Source organism: Mastigoproctus giganteus, chromosome 12 (genome assembly GCF_048544385.1).
Source record: "Mastigoproctus giganteus isolate SK-2022 chromosome 12, ASM4854438v1, whole genome shotgun sequence".
NCBI lineage: Eukaryota > Metazoa > Arthropoda > Arachnida > Uropygi > Thelyphonidae > Mastigoproctus > Mastigoproctus giganteus.
The window spans coordinates 19637028-19654685 of NC_143586.1; the positions used below are offsets into that span (position 1 = coordinate 19637028).

The 17658-nt window shown below is 35.6% G+C and overlaps 1 protein-coding gene across 1 annotated transcript in view; it reads right to left on the reverse strand.

The window, feature by feature from the left end:
- Prp8 (pre-mRNA processing factor 8) overlaps window positions 1-17658 on the reverse strand; it is a 247399-nt gene that overhangs the window by 148382 nt on the left and 81359 nt on the right. Inside the window, exons 10-11 of the mRNA XM_090386973.1 lie at window positions 16771-16890; window positions 7340-7529 (exon numbers count right to left, since the gene is read on the reverse strand). Coding sequence (XP_090243099.1) covers window positions 7340-7529; window positions 16771-16890 — 310 coding nt within the window. The remainder of the gene's footprint in view (window positions 1-7339; window positions 7530-16770; window positions 16891-17658) is intronic.

A 17658-nucleotide genomic window follows, 5' to 3' on the forward strand; every position in this document is an offset into this window, starting at 1 on the left:
CTGCAGTGGATTGATAATGGCTGCACTTTACTTTTTTTTTTTTTTATTTGCTTTCATTACACAGTATATTTTATAAATCACAGTACTTACCAGTACTCACAGTACTGGTAAGTACTGTGAGTTTACAACTGTAAACTCACAGTACTTACAAGCTGAAAAACAAAGAAATAGTTGTATAAAATATTTTCAAAACAAAATATTATCTATTATAAATACAACAGAATTTTGTACTTTTATTCTATTAATAAAAAACAAGTGAATTATGAAACATGCGGTATACAAGGCTATTTTTCTGGTCATTATCTAGACATACCTTGAATATCACTGTCATTTTAAGTACAACCATCAATTTAAGGCAAGCGATGTAACAAAATATTATTTATTTTGCCAACCAAACAGGAAAAGTATGTTGAAAAATAGCAGAAAAGAATTAAACCTGTGTTTAAAAATACAATATGCAAAAAGAAATATTTTATAAACTGCTTGAAATTTAAGAAATCATCTGAAGTTGAACAATTTTTTTTAATTAATACATTGACTTGATAGCAAAAAAGATAAGTTATTGAAGATTATATTATATTCTGTAATTATTGTTAAATTTTTAGTCATCTCTGACTTTGTTTCTTATGTGTTTAGCTATATAATATCGGTGTTTAAATACACCATAGATAACTCTTAATAAACTACAACGTAGTTGTTGTAGGCATCATTTGCTCTTTCTCATATTGTGCTCTGCCTTCACGACGAGTTGCCATGATATTGCACTACTTCGAATAAGTAACTCTTCACTAATAGAGAAGGCTATTGTTACTTATTCTCAGTTGAGTACCACCACCCAGACAGCACTGTTTCACGGCTATTGGCCGATCATCAGTGGGTGGGCAGGTACCCTGGTAATGCAGACATGACGACCCAGTTGTGAAGTTAATCACACAATATGAGAGATGCCAAGAGGTGTAGATGTCAATATTTAAAATAAATAAATGCACAAGGCATAATACTTTAAGAGTTTGGTATCTATATAATATCGGTGTTTAAATACACCATAGATAACTCTTAATAAACTACAACGTAGTTGTTGTAGGCATCATTTGCTCTTTCTCATATTGTGCTCTGCCTTCACGACGAGTTGCCATGATATTGCACTACTTCGAATAAGTAACTCTTCACTAATAGAGAAGGCTATTGTTACTTATTCTCAGTTGAGTACCACCACCCAGACAGCACTGTTTCACGGCTATTGGCCGATCATCAGTGGGTGGGCAGGTACCCTGGTAATGCAGACATGACGACCCAGTTGTGAAGTTAATCACACAATATGAGAGATGCCAAGAGGTGTAGATGTCAATATTTAAAATAAATAAATGCACAAGGCATAATACTTTAAGAGTTTGGTATCTATATAATATCGGTGTTTAAATACACCATAGATAACTCTTAATAAACTACAACGTAGTTGTTGTAGGCATCATTTGCTCTTTCTCATATTGTGCTCTGCCTTCACGACGAGTTGCCATGATATTGCACTACTTCGAATAAGTAACTCTTCACTAATAGAGAAGGCTATTGTTACTTATTCTCAGTTGAGTACCACCACCCAGACAGCACTGTTTCACGGCTATTGGCCGATCATCAGTGGGTGGGCAGGTACCCTGGTAATGCAGACATGGCGACCCAGTTGTGAAGTTAATCACACAATATGAGAGATGCCAAGAGGTGTAGATGTCAATATTTAAAATAAATAAATGCACAAGGCATAATACTTTAAGAGTTTGGTATCTATATAATATCGGTGTTTAAATACACCATAGATAACTCTTAATAAACTACAACGTAGTTGTTGTAGGCATCATTTGCTCTTTCTCATATTGTGCTCTGCCTTCACGACGAGTTGCCATGATATTGCACTACTTCGAATAAGTAACTCTTCACTAATAGAGAAGGCTATTGTTACTTATTCTCAGTTGAGTACCACCACCCAGACAGCACTGTTTCACGGCTATTGGCCGATCATCAGTGGGTGGGCAGGTACCCTGGTAATGCAGACATGGGTGGTGGTACTCAACTGAGAATAAGTAACAATAGCCTTCTCTATTAGTGAAGAGTTACTTATTCGAAGTAGTGCAATATCATGGCAACTCGTCGTGAAGGCAGAGCACAATATGAGAAACAGCAAATGATGCCTACAACAACTACGTTGTAGTTTATTAAGAGTTATCTATGGTGTATTTAAACACCGATATTATATAGATACCAAACTCTTAAAGTATTATGCCTTGTGCATTTATTTATTTTAAATATTGACATCTACACCTCTTGGCATCTCTCATATTGTGTGATTAACTTCACAACTGGGTCGTCATGTCTGCATTACCAGGGTACCTGCCCACCCACTGATGATCGGCCAATAGCCGTGAAACAGTGCTGTCTGGGTGGTGGTACTCAACTGAGAATAAGTAACAATAGCCTTCTCTATTAGTGAAGAGTTACTTATTCAAAGTAGTGCAATATCATGGCAACTCGTCGTGAAGGCAGAGCACAATATGAGAAAGAGCAAATGATGCCTACAACAACTACGTTGTAGTTTATTAAGAGTTATCTATGGTGTATTTAAACACCGATATTATATAGATACCAAACTCTTAAAGTATTATGCCTTGTGCATTTATTTATTTTAAATATTGACATCTACACCTCTTGGCATCTCTCATATTGTGTGATTAACTTCACAATGGGTCGTCATGTCTGCATTACCAGGGTACCTGCCCACCCACTGATGATCGGCCAATAGCCGTGAAACAGTGCTGTCTGGGTGGTGGTACTCAACTGAGAATAAGTAACAATAGCCTTCTCTATTAGTGAAGAGTTACTTATTCGAAGTAGTGCAATATCATGGCAACTCGTCGTGAAGGCAGAGCACAATATGAGAAAGAGCAAATGATGCCTACAACAACTACGTTGTAGTTTATTAAGAGTTATCTATGGTGTATTTAAACACCAATATTATATAGATACCAAACTCTTAAAGTATTATGCCTTGTGCATTTATTTATTTTAAATATGTGTTTAGCATAAAATATGCTATTCCATATGTTGTATGGTAATCTGGTTTTAGCTTAATTTTTTGTCCTATAATATCAGTTGCTACTTGATATTAGTTGTCTGCTATAAATATATGTAGCCCTATTAATTTTGAAATACAACTTAAATCACCAACTGGTGGTAAACTAGGCACTCCCAGTGTAAAAAGGTATTAGATTGCCCAACCCTTTGGCTTTCCTCATAATGATGAAACAGCATAAAATAACTGTGTTGTCTAGATACCTCCCATTGCTCTTACAATGGGGGGGGGGCAGTTGTTTGTTTGTTATTTGGTTTTTAGGAGCATTAGCAACTAGGGCCATAATGCTCCGGGATATGCGGTGGTCATTCCCTGACCTTTCCACATCCTCCGTATTTGGTGGTGACGGGCTCGAACCCCGGTCTAATCAAGATGTGTGTGCTACGCACTACTGCTCCTTCCCACCTGGCTATGGAGGCGCCGAATGGGGGGGAGCATCTAGTTACCCATCAATAAATGGATAATAATCCCTGAAATGGTCCAAATGGGTAATATACTTGGTTAAATGTCTGATGACTAGGGTTCGGATTTTTATGACCTTAAAAATGCCAAAACATGATGAAAATATGTCATTAAATTTAATCAAATATGATGAGAATATGACCTTAAATATGACTAAATAATTTACCTTTACCGACCGTATAAATGATAATATTTACTTTTTTTTATTCTTTTAAAGTTGTACGACTTGTTATACAAATTTCTAACAAGTAATATAATAAAAATACCACAATTTGCAAAAGTTTTTTTTTTTGAAATATAAACATTAAAATATTTTTTTTAAACATACAAAAACCAAAATGTATAGGCTAAGGTACTAGGCTACTAACACTTAAGTTGCTAAGTACTTTCCATTGCATTGCAATACCTGTATCCACTCCAAATGCTTTCGAGTTAATCTCCTTCTATCATCTACTAATATTCGCTTGTAAGCGGAGAAGGGCCTCTCAACATCACAAGATGTGATCGGGGCAAAATTAAATGCCTTAATTACATCAGGAGCTAGAGGAAGCCCTTCAACAGCCGTATCCTTTAAAACTTGGGAAATTTTGCATATTTGCATATGGGAAAAGCATACCAAAGGAACCTCGTGAGGTACAGAAATGTTGAAGGAAACAAAACGGTACAGAGGGACTTTATTCAAAAATTGCAACATAGCACTGGCTTCCATGATACAGATGCATCACTGCAAAAAGTGAATCTAGCAACAGTTGCATGATTAGTTTTATCCAGAATCTTTGATGCAAGGAGATACGATTTATATGGTTTATCTGAATCAAGCTTTCCAATAATAAAATTAGCTATATCCTTTACAATCCGTGGTTTCATCAACTGAGCCCCACACACACAGCTGCTTCCAATATCTTCTCGAATATTGTTTAGACACTGCAAGTAATAAGTAAATAAATAAATAAATAAATTAATTAAAATATAGCCTACACATTCAGTCTTTTGGATTTTATTAAATAATAAATTATTTAATAAAATCAATGAGAGCATACCGATTTATAGCAGTCCTCAAGGTAATTTTTCCATAACGTTGATTTGTCAGGAATTTTTCGGGAGCAGTATTTGTCCAAGAAGCTTTTGAAGACCGGATTGTTCACTTTGTTCCAAGTAATGTTTGCGGCAACCACTGCTTGGCATAAATCAGCAAAGAATGGATCTAGTGTTTTTTGGTTTTCTGCAGTAACAGCTGCTGCATAGTACGCACCCTGAAATTCTCCTTCTCCTTATGTTTTCTTCATGCAAAGTAATAATGTTATGCTGTTGTAATTGGGATACTTTCGTGCACGGAACCTTAAAAATGTATTTATATATTTATTTAAGATTATTTATAAAAATTATTATTATTTTTCGATTTATATGAAAAAACTAAATATACATGAGCATTAAATTTGGAATGTCCATATATCGAAACATCCAAAAATAAAAATGATAGATCTATTACCAGGTAATTAATTAATTTACTTAAATAAATTAAATGCAACAAGGCATAATATTTAAGATTCTATATAATATCAGTGTAAATACACCATAATCAACTCTTAAAGAACAACTATGATAGTAGTGTGAAAGGCATCATTTAGTCTGTATCTCATATTGTGCTCATCCTTCACAACAAGTTGCCAATGTATTGCACTACCTTGAATAAGTATCACTTCACTAATAGAGAAAACTGTTGTTACTTGTCTTACTGCCACCCACTGATGAAAAACCAACTAGCTTTCAAACGGTGCCATCTGGGTGATGGTACTCACTGAGAATAGGTAACAATAGTCTTCTCTATTAGTTTTGATTGATTGATTTGGTAGTTGTTGGCGCATCGGCTTCTGTGGCCATATTGCACCTCCCAAGGTTTTTGCAGTACTTTGATCCAAGCCCGAGGCGGGAATCGAACCCGCGACCTTTGGGTTGCCGGGAAGGTACTTTACCCACTCGGCTAGCCCGGTCGGCCACCCTATTAGTGAAGCATTACTTATTCAGGGTAGTGCAATACATGGGAAACTCGTTGTGAAGGAAGAGCACAATATGAGATACAGACGAAATGATGCCTTTCACACTAATATCATAGTTGTTCTTTAAGAGTTATCTATTGGTGTATCTACACCAATATTATATTTATTAATTAATTTCTGTACCTCTTTATTGGACGCATTGCAATATATTATTTTCTCATCCGTTTGGTATGTGTCTTTAGACTCTTCTACAAAAGGAATCCATTTTCTAAAAAGTTCAATTTTGCTCGATTTCAACTTCATTTCCCAACAGCTGAAGTTTCTGCTGTATAAAATAAGTTGAATGAATAATTCATTGAACTCAGTATAAGGCGAAACTACTGTAAAGTTTTAAATTATAGCTAAAATGCCACTATGGTGTGGTTGTGAGTGACTAACCAGTCAATCAAAATAACTTTGGGATTTAGCCGCTCGTGCCCTCCCACGCTGGAATGTGAAATGATTAAACGTAAATTCCCACAGTTTTTTAGAAATATATTTTAAATCATTTGATATTTAAATTATTTAAATTTAAATATCTAAATTTTAATATTTAAATCATTTAAATTATTTGATAAATAATTTGTCGATTATAATAAGACGAAATATGAAAGTTTTATGTCAACTAGTATAAAATATGCTATTAAATATGATATTTCATATATTTTTTGAAATTATGACCTAATGTGTAAAATATGATGAAATATGAAATTATAAACACGCTTCTTTATGATCCTCAGACCATGTAACATGGACACACTAAATTTCGTGCCTTTATGTAAATGAAAAATGAATATGATAATACATAAAAATTCAACCCTACTGATTACATTCAAAATGACTGGAAAGAGTTTTCCATACTACATTCCTAATTCACTTGTTTTTTGGGTAACAGAATGACAGAGTACAAAATTCTGTTTTATCTATAACAAAGCAATACCCCAATATAAACTTTAATAAAACTGAAGTTTATAGTGCTGTTTAATTTAAGATTAAGAGTGAGAAAATTTGTCATGATTTTCTCCACACTGTGAAATTATGTTTGATAGCTATACTATCAAACCAAAGTTTGCACTTTGGTTTGATAGTATAACTACATTAGAATTATGATTTGTACTTGGCTGACCAGTAAACACTTTGATCTGTGGCTGCGTGCTGCTGATTGAGAGCATATACCTATTTTACTCATAAAACAGGTCATACACTATTAATTGGCAACAGGCAGCCTACAAAGTATAAATTTGACTTGGAATGAATTTCCATCTGACATGCCTAGAAAATATTCTTTATTGTTTTAATTGTATTAATTTTTATTGTATTAATGTTTTCTATAACAAGACACATTCTAATATTTCAAATGTTAGAATGTGTCTTGTTATAGAAAACATTAAACATTACTTGATTTATTTTTATATACTCAACTGAGTGCACTGTACTGAGAGATTGGTTTTGGCCTGAATATGAAATATGAATTAGTGACCTTGAATTGACTGGTCCTTCTCACTTCTCTCTCTTAAGATGGCACACTATAACACTAGTTACATGTTGCAACAGTATTACTTAAGTAAAATTAAAGCTACCAAATAAATTTAACATAAGATTTAACATAACATCCTCCCATTTAGTAATTTAGTAATTCCTAGTAGAAGAGAAAACAGAAACTGCTAGTACAAAATTACATACTTTGAAGTAACAGAAGAGTAAACATTGTTATACAAACCTTGGTTGTTAGTGTTTTCACTGGTTTCAAATTGAAATTGTAATCCAAATGCAAATAATTGAGATTTTTACGGTGAATAAGTAAATTAAGCATGTTGTAGCCTTGTCTACAGACTTGAAGTCCAGCTTCTACCCAGTCCAGAGTAGTGGTCTGAAAGAATTTAGTAGCCTTAAAAGACCGGAAAAGATGCCTGTAAAAATTAAAAAAAAAAATGCCTATTACATTAAATTCTACAAATATGAGTGCTAACAACGTTCAGTGTGGTTTTGTGTGATCAAAGGGAATAACAGCACTAATATTAATTAAAAATAGATGCAAGAACAGGAAGAAGAAGAAGAATGAATAATTTTGGTTAACTTGAAAAGACATATGACAGAATATATAAATACACCATCTGTTCAGCTCTACTGATGGCAGGAAAGGAGGGTACTTTAAGCTATTAAGGATTACAATTCTATACTTCAACATCAAAATAAAGTCATGAAGTGAATAATAAGAGTCCTGGCACAGAATAAAATATATACCAAACTTTAGCAATGCTGTGTCAGCTGTTGCTGACACCAAGACACCTCATATGCTGTGTCAGTCTGACCTTTGATATAGCTGAGAAACTGCAACTGCTAGTACAAAATTACATACTTTGAAGTAACAGAAAAGTAAACATTGTTATACAAACATTGGTTGTATTTTCACTGGTTTCAAATTGAAATTGTAATCCAAATAATTGAGATTTTTATGGTGAATAAGTAAATTAAGCATGTAGGTAATAGAGGCATGTGAGGCAGGAAAGCAAGCTTATGTAGCATCAGCCAAAAAAAAAAAAAAAAAAACACATTTCACACATCCATTCCCTCTAAACATTTGTCCAGTTCCTCCTTGAATTTATTTAAGCTAAGCTATCAACTTCTACAACAAAAGATGGAAGTTTGTTCCAGCAATTCCAGCAACCCCTGGCTAAAAGCAAATTTCCGCACATCCATTCTACAACTGCCTATCCTCAATTTGAATTTATGTCCCCTCAGGTTCGTAATCTGAGCAAGAGGAAGAATCATCAGAATTGAGCGTGTGCTCAACACATTCAAGGCCTTATATGCCTTAATCAGATCACCCTGTAGGTGCCTAGTCTCCAGATGTTGCAATTTGCAGAACTTAAGCCTTTCTTAGTGAGGGGGGGACACGAAGGATCCCTTCATCCCCCCTCACCAATCTTGTTGCCCTTCTCTGTACTCACTCAAGCAACTCTACATCCTTCTTAAAATGAAGCCTCAAGGCATGGCCTGACCACTGCCTTATACAAAGGAATAATCACCTCCTCGTTTTTCCTACTAGAAAATTCTGGTATATCATTGAAAATACCCCATGACCTGCTCTGGCAGCCTGTCTGCACTGCTCAGAAAAAAACTTCATATCTGACTGCTCAATTATAGCCTTGTCTACAGACTTGAAATCCAGCTTCTACCAAGTCCAAAGTAGTAATTTGAAAGAATTTTTAAAAAAGACCGGAAAAGATGTCTGCAAAAATTAAGAAAGAAATGCCTATTATGTTATAAACTCTACAAATCTGAAGTTTGTTTACTGGTGATGGCTTTTACTGATCAAGAAAAGGCTTTTATTGTAGAGCATTATTTCCATTTATATATAGCAGATTGAGCAGATGAACCCAATGTGAAAATAGTATGCAAATGTTTCCAAGCTCAGCTCAATAAAGATCCACCAAACAAGAACATTGCTTTTGGTAAATAAGTTTAGACAAACAGGTTCAATGTTAAGCCAATGTAAAACAGAAGTGGAAGAAAATGGACCTCCACAGACAACACAAATGGGATCCAGGAAAAGCCAGTGGCATACATCAAAAGAACTTGGCATGAAAAGAATGCTTCATCTGATTAGTAGCTTTTCAATACCTTATGTAGGCAAGTCACCAGTGACAAGTAGAGAATTTGGAACAAAGACACTCTTATTATATGTGTACAAAAATGAACATTTTCTCCATGTTTGGTTTTCTGATGGGTACCACATTATACTGAACAGTGACATGAACAGAATACATGGTTCCTTAGATTTGAAAGACCAGTTGACTGTGTCATGCATTCACTGCACAGCAACAAAAAAACTGTTTGGTGTGCCATTTCAGGCCATGGTCTCACTGGATCTTATTCTGGTAGATAAACAGGGAAAGCATCTTACTGTGAAACAAGGAAGATGCCACAAACTGATTGTCTTTTCCTTTATTCAAGAACCATACAGATTTTCATAGAAAATTCTAGACATGGCAAAGAAATATCAGAAAATTCTAGTATTTCCCTGCCTTTCCATACACAGTGGTTCCAACAAGATATTGTTCTGCTCTCTTCTCAAATAAAGAAATGTTCTCTTTGAAAATTTACTGTTTAAAATAATAAATCATATTTTTAAATGATATTAAGTTAGATTACACTAAGCACGATGTAAAATCTGCCAAACATTTATTCAAATATACAGAAAATCAACTTTCATTAATAGCAAGTTGCTTCAGTGATTTTGGATACTTTCCACAATTGCTTCCATTTGACAAAGACTAAGTCAGATAGGTGACAAATAACCAGTGATACTTACCCTCCATACCATTAATTGGTTTAGACATAACTTAATATCAAATGATACTAACTAATTATGTTCTCTGACTCATGTATTGGGATCTATATATAAGTCCTATAGTGTAAGTTAAAGACGAAATGCACAGGGCATAATAGTATAGTAGTAGTGGCATGTGATGCAAGAAAGCAAGTGTATGAGCTTATGCAGAATCAGCCAAAAAAAAAAAAAAAAAATCACACCATTCCCTCCAAATGCCTGTCCAGTTCCTCCTTAAATTTATTCAACCTATCAACTTCCACAATGACAGATGGAAGTTTGTTCCAGCAATTAACCACCCGCTGGCTAAAGGCAAATTTCTGCACATCTATTCTACATCTGTCCTATCTTAATTTGAATTTATGCCCCCTTAGGTTCGTAATCTGAACAAGTGGAAGGATCCCATCAGAATTCAGCGTGCTCAACCCATTCAAGGCCTTATACACCTCAATCAGATCACCGCGCAGGTGCCTAGTCTTCTATATGGGCTTAAATAACTATATAATATCAGTGTGGCACCTCCATAGTCAGGTGGACAGGAGAAGCAGTGCATAGCACGCGCTTCTTAATTAGACCGGGGTTCGAGTCCATGACCACCAAATACAGAGGATGTGGAAAGGTCAGGGAGTGACCACTGCATATCCCCGGAGCAATATGGCCTTAGTTGCTAATGCTCCTAAAAACCAAATAACAACAACAACAACAACAATATCAGTGTAGATACACCATAATTCGCCCAAAAATTAAACTACATACGTAGTGTAAAGGCATCGTTTTTAATTGTATCTCATATTGTGGTTACCTTCACAACGAGATACCAGATATTGCACTACTTCAAATAAATAATGCTTCTCTAGTAGAGAAGACTACTGTTATTTATTCTCAGTGGATACCACCACCCAGACGGTACTATTTCAAAGCTGTTGGCCTATCATCGGTGGGTGGGTGGGCAGGTACCCTGATAATGCAAACATGCCATCACAGTTGTGAAGTGGTTCCACAATATGAGAGATGCCAAATGGTGAACAAATGATAATGTATTTTAAATACGAAATGCACAGGGCATAATAGCATATGGGTTTAAATAACTATACAGGGTGTTTCAGTTAAACGTTTCAGAACTTCTAAGAGGGGTAGGGTACATCCTGGCAACTCGAAATCATATAGCAATGTGGGGTCGAAAATGCTTTCCTGAAGCGGTGTTGTACACAGAAGCACCATAAAGAAAAGAGACCGTAAGTGAGAAATCGTTTTAATAATACATGAAAAGAAGCAAAAGGTACATGGATTAAAGTAAGTGTTCGAAGTTTCTTCCACGGGCTACAATGCACGCCTCACATCTCCGACGCATGGACATCCGAACATTCTGGAATACTCCAGGCGAATTTCTTCGGCAGCTACTGCGATTCTTGCAACCAGCTCCTCAGCATTGTCAACAGGGGTGTCATAAACTAGCGATTTCATATGACCCCAGAAATAAAAATCAAGACATGATAGGTCGGGTGACCGAGCAGGCCAACGCACGGGACCACCACGTCCCGTGCGTCGGCCTGCGAGACACCTCATCGGACCTTACCTGTTACCGTGTCGTCTAACCGGACCTATCTACTTGATCTTTCTGCAGCAAGTATTGCCACAACTTTTGAGAGATGAACAGATTTCTGCATCGACACAACAGACAATGTGGTTCCAACACGATGGAGCCCCTGCCCATTATAGCGGAGATGTTCGTAACTACCTGGATGTCACATTTGGTCAACAGTGGATCGGACGTGGTGGTCCCGTGCGTTGGCCTGCTCGGTCACCCGACCTATCATGTCTTGATTTTTTATTTCTGGGATCATATGAAATCGCTAGTTTATGACACCCCTGTTGACAATGCTGAGGAGCTGGTTGCAAGAATCGCAGTAGCTGCCGAAGAAATTCGAAATTCGCCTGGAGTATTCCAGAATGTTCGGATGTCCATGCGTCGGAGATGTGAGGCGTGCATTGTAGCCCGTGGAAGAAACTTCGAACACTTACTTTAATCCATGTACCTTTTGCTTCTTTTCATGTATTATTAAAACGATTTCTCACTTACGGTCTCTTTTCTTTATGGTGCTTCTGTGTACAACACCGCTTCAGGAAAGCATTTCCGACCCCACATTGCTATATGATTTCGAGTTGTCAGGATGTACCCTACCCCTCTTAGAAGTTCTGAAACATTTAACTGAAACACCCTGTATAATATCGATGTAGATACACCATAGTTTACACATAAATGCTGTTGGCCTATCACCCACTGATGATAGGGGAACAGCTTTGAAACGGTGCCGTCTGGGTAGTAGCATCCAATGAGAATAAATAACAGTAGTCTTCTCTAATAGAGAAGTGTTACTTATTCGTGCAATACCTGGTATTTCATTGTGAAGGTAGCCACAATATGAGATACATTTAAAAACGATACCTTTACACTATGTATGTAGTTTAATTTATGGGTAAACTATGGTGTATCTACACCGATATTATATAGTTATTTAAACTCACATTCTATTATGCCCTGTACATTTCTTCTTTAAAATACATTATCATTTGTTCACCATTTGGCACCTCACATATTATGGAACCACTTCGCAACCACTTTTTTTTTTTTTATTCAATTTAAAAGTTTCTTCTTTTATTATTATTATTGCTCTTATATTATTTCTCCCTGACTGGGGGTTCCACCTCGTGACGGGTATTGCTACCAAGTACACAGGGTGGTTGTTGTTATGTATTGTGTTACTGATGGTCTAGGAACTCTCTGACTATCCTACAGGTGTTCAGGATTGTGACTTTCTTGAGTTCCTTGTAGGTGTTTGCTAGGAGACCTATTGCTGCTAGGCTGTTATGTAGGGTCTTTGGCACAATACCTGGATGGTTGACACAATGATCTAGATGGTCGTTACTTGTTGCATATGCAACATCTCTTTGATCTCCTGTCTTAGGTTGATGTACTTCCTGATTTTTTCCCCCATGGGTTTTCTGCAGGTTGCCAGTGTTGGGTAAAGCTATGTCAATCAGATAGGTAGCCTTTTCCTTCTTGTCCACAACGGTTATGTTCGGTCTGTTGTGCGGGACTGTTCTATCCGTTATTATGGCGCAGTCCCAGTACAGCTTGTGGGTTGGGGTCTCTAGTACTGCCTTGGGTTTGTACATGTACTTGTAGTACAGTACACTTTCTTCGATCAACTGGTATTTCCTCGCTAGCTTCTGATGTATTATCCTGGCTACCTGGTTATGTCTATGAGTGTACTCAGTCGGTGATCACCTTACATCCCACGGTGATGTGTTGAATCATTTCTGAGGCCAGGTGGCATCATCGACGTGTCATCAAACACTCCGGGCTCCTTGGCGATGTATTTTCTATAGTTTCTGGTGTTGATTACCTGGTCTTGGATGGCGAGCATGATTCCTTCAGTCTCGGAGAAGAGCGTCCCACTCGTGATTGGAAGCAATTTTATCTATGTGTAGTTGGAAGCAATTTTATCTATGTGATCTTGAAGGAGATCATTGTAGTGTCTGCCATGGAGTGTCTTCTCTGCCCATCTTTCTAGCTTCATTTATGCCTCCTGGTTGGGGCACAAATTAGCATTTCTTTCTTTCTTGTCTACAAAGGTTATGTCCGGCCGGTCTGTTGTGCGGGATTGCCCTATCCGTTACCAGGACCGGATAGGGCGGGATTGCCCTATCCGGTCCTGGTACAGCTTGTGGGTTGGGGTTATTATTATTCAGCTATTTTTAGTAAATTCAGTACTGGAACTTTCTTATTTTACTTTGCGTACAGCTTATACAAGGTAGAATAAGAAATGAGGACTTGCAGAAATAAATTTGTGATTTTTTTTTGTTCATTTATAACTTATGTTACATGAAGTTCATATAAGGAGAAAAACAACTGATTCACGAATGTGGGAGAGAGGGCATGACATATGTGGAGTGAGGAGGGGGTTGATCCACTAATTAATTTTCAATTTAGTAATATTTTTTAAAAGTGATAAATGTGATCTTAAAAAAGCACGTGCTTTTTTATGCACAAATATATATATATATATATATATTTTTTTTTTTATTTTTTTTTGTTTTTTTCCCTTTAGAAGACATCTTTTGTGGTTGTTTCAATTAAAATGTACCAGGACCTACATTGCTTATTTTTAGGTTTAGGAAATTTTTTGACCTTTTTTGTCATATTTGGACTGATATAGAAATTATTGAATTTGAAGTTAAAATTGGACTAAGTATAACCACTTAAATTTTGCCTAATCAACTGCTTCTTTCTCAAAGGGAAAGCTATTCTCCGTCCTCAGTTTGGTCTAAAAACATCATGAACTTCTGAAAAGAGCAAAAACCATTTCAACTGAAGAATACAAAAAATATAACAACATAACAGTCTTAGCATGTGAAGATACTACTCAAACCTCCAAACATGCATGTAACAAAGTACAAACATCATATATAACCTTCTGTCTATTTTGTTTTTTCCTCAAAAATGATTGGTTTATATTTATTTCAGAAGTACTGTGATAATGTTTCTATACTAACTTGAACACAAAGAAAAAAGCAGAAAAAATATTAGACAAAACTTTAAATTTACAAACTATAAAATCTAAATGGTAAATACTTAGTCCAATTTTAACAACAAACTCGAAAATTTCAGCCCAAAAACAACAACACAAAAAATCCAGGCAACACATAGCTTAAACCCTAAAAACCAGAAAAATAGACCTTGTCTTTTAACTGAAATGTTATTTTTGCACATTCATGCATGCACACACAACTATGACTGTCAGGATCTCCACCAAATCAGATGCCAGACAATTTCAGTCCTAGACACATTCATTTTTGTTGAATTCCAGACTATACTGGCTTCCAAAATAAAATGCACTGACTGTTGAAAAAAAAATCTGTCAAACTGAAATTTAGCTGAAAATTACGGGGATTGCAAGCATATCATAAAACAAGTTTCCAAAACCAATAGACAGACAATGTTACAGCAGGAACAAACTCAACCTACTATAAATTAAATAGATATCCCAATAATGAAAAATTAGATACAAAGGAACCCCCTTAAGAAATCCATGCTGCAATCTCCATAAACTGCATTCCTATTAACGTGATTCTGCAATAGTCCTTCAACCACTGACTCCACCATTTTCTCTGCAAACAAAGTCAGTCAATTTGATACGTCTGTAATTACACATTTCACCTTTTGATTCCTCTATGTGGACAGGAGAGACATTTGCATGTCTCCAATCCACAGGTACCTTTCCTGAATCCAGGGATACCCTCATAATTATGGCCAAAAGTTTGTTTACTTCTTTTACTGCTGCTTTTAATATAATTAAATAGATTCCATCATTCCAGTCTGGGGTACCTTAGTTACAAGTACATTTAGCTAAAAATTTCCCTTCCTCTTTCTTATATAACTACAGTTACATAAGAAAGTGGAAGAAAAACAACTTTTTAATCTTTTTTTAACAAATGTTATCTGTCTATTATATACTGTGCATCATTCACTGAATAAAATAACGATAGTTGCATTTTGGTTAAAGTAGTCCTTGTGCCATGAAAAACCCACTATAATAATAACAAATCTTGTAACAGTTTCTGTGGTATATCCACCCAGAACTTGTTAGAAGTTCAACACATATCAATACTATTATAAATTATTTGGAAATGTAAACAAACTAGGTGCTACCTCATAAAATAAATTCCTTATTAATGGTCTGCTGATTAATTATGCTGGTATAGCTTTTTACAGCATAATTTTTTACAGCATAATACTTTAGTAGCATAATAAATACTTAAATTTATCATATTAACACTGAAAGAAAATAAATAACACACAATTATTTCCAATCAGTCCTTCCACTAAACCTCATTTATAATTATAACATATATCCTAAGACAGCAATGGCAAACCAATAGCACATACCATAAACAAAACCCAAAGGAAAACACATTGGCATGTGGCCACTGATAAATAAATTTATCCTCAAATAAAAAGCATTTTTCTTATTCAAAGACATATTTGTTTTGTCACAAAATCTAAGTGTAATTGTGCAAACAATTATGCAGCAACAAAGCTCTGATTGAACACTTTCAATTAGTGTTACTTTTTTATAATATCAATAAAGACTATGCTACATGACCAAAGGTATTCAGACACGTTTACAGTTGCAAAACAGGGCACCTAATTCAAAACCTAACTTACATGGTTACCACTTACCTGTATGACAGCCTCAACTCTCCTTGGCAATCAATCAATAACCATCTCTGCCCTCCACCACTCAACTATCTTCTAATTAATAGCAGCGACTTGCTCTAATACTAAAATGCTACAACCCTGCACAGCAGTTCTTCATATAGAACAGCACCAAAAGCTTTGCTGAAATTCAAGGACATAACTGTTCTGCCAAATTCTAATAGGTGTTGATAGGAAGTTACCTCTATTCCTCATACAAAACAGCTTACAGAGCTGGTTTTTGGCAGCAACCTGCTGCTACAAATTAATCTGGTGCTTCAATTATTCCACAGGTGTTTGATAGGATTGGGGGGCGCATGCACACACAGAGAGCCATCAACTTCTACGACAGATGGAAGTTTGTTCCAGCAATCAACCACACGCTGGCTAAAGGCAAATTTCCGCACATTTAAAGTTTCCCGCAGCTTATATTTTGTATGCAGGTTACAAAAAGTTTGCCATCATTGTTCTAGGAAATGTCAGAATCTTAGTTTTTAGCAATTTTTCACACTTGAAATACTTTTTCAAAGGTTACACTTATAACATTCAAGGAATTTACCTTTTCTTTTGAGGCTTAGGCGGCCGGTGTTTCAATGCATTTAATACATGATATTTTAAAAGTTTCTGGTATGAAACTCTGACTTTTACAGGCATGCCTGGTGGACAATGTTCTCGATACCTGAAAAATATTATACTGGATAAAGCTAAAAGGATACTTTTATCACAATTCAGAATATGAAAATGTAATAACAATACTACTGGTACACAACCAATGAAAATTTGTTTAATGTTGATTTTTATTTAAAAAACCAATATTAAGAAATTATTAAAAAGAAGCTTGCAAAAAGTGCATTTACACTAACCAATACATAAAATTGGCATTAAAAGTTCAATAAAAGTGACTCTAAAAATGTTTTATTGTCCAAAATATGCCAACATGTAATTAATAAACTGTATCTAACAGGAAAGAATACCTTGTACCTAATACTTTAAAAGCAAAAATAACTTAAAATAAAGAGCACCCTTCTGGAGGTATGGTATAAGATTTTTCTGGCACATTAGCAACACTTCTGAAGGCAATAAATAATGTGAAAAAAAAAAGGTGTATATTACAGTTAAGGATCAGGTATGAAGGTATAGACAAAATCAGATACTGGTAGAAACCAGTATGAGCCATTAAGGAAAGAAATATTAAAAAATATTTGTATTAATGGCTTCCAAGCCTATTCAAATAACCATAATGTATTATGTCTATACACCTGTTTGTTCATCGGCAAATATGCTTGTACAGGCTGAGAATTTAACCCAGACCTCTCCATACGAATGGAAAATAGTACACTGTGCCAGCTAGACCAGCCATGAAACGTAATCAGTCATGAAAAGAAGCTTGCAGACTTAAAAAGAAGACCAACTGTTGGTTGCTATAGCACAACAGAAGACTACTTGA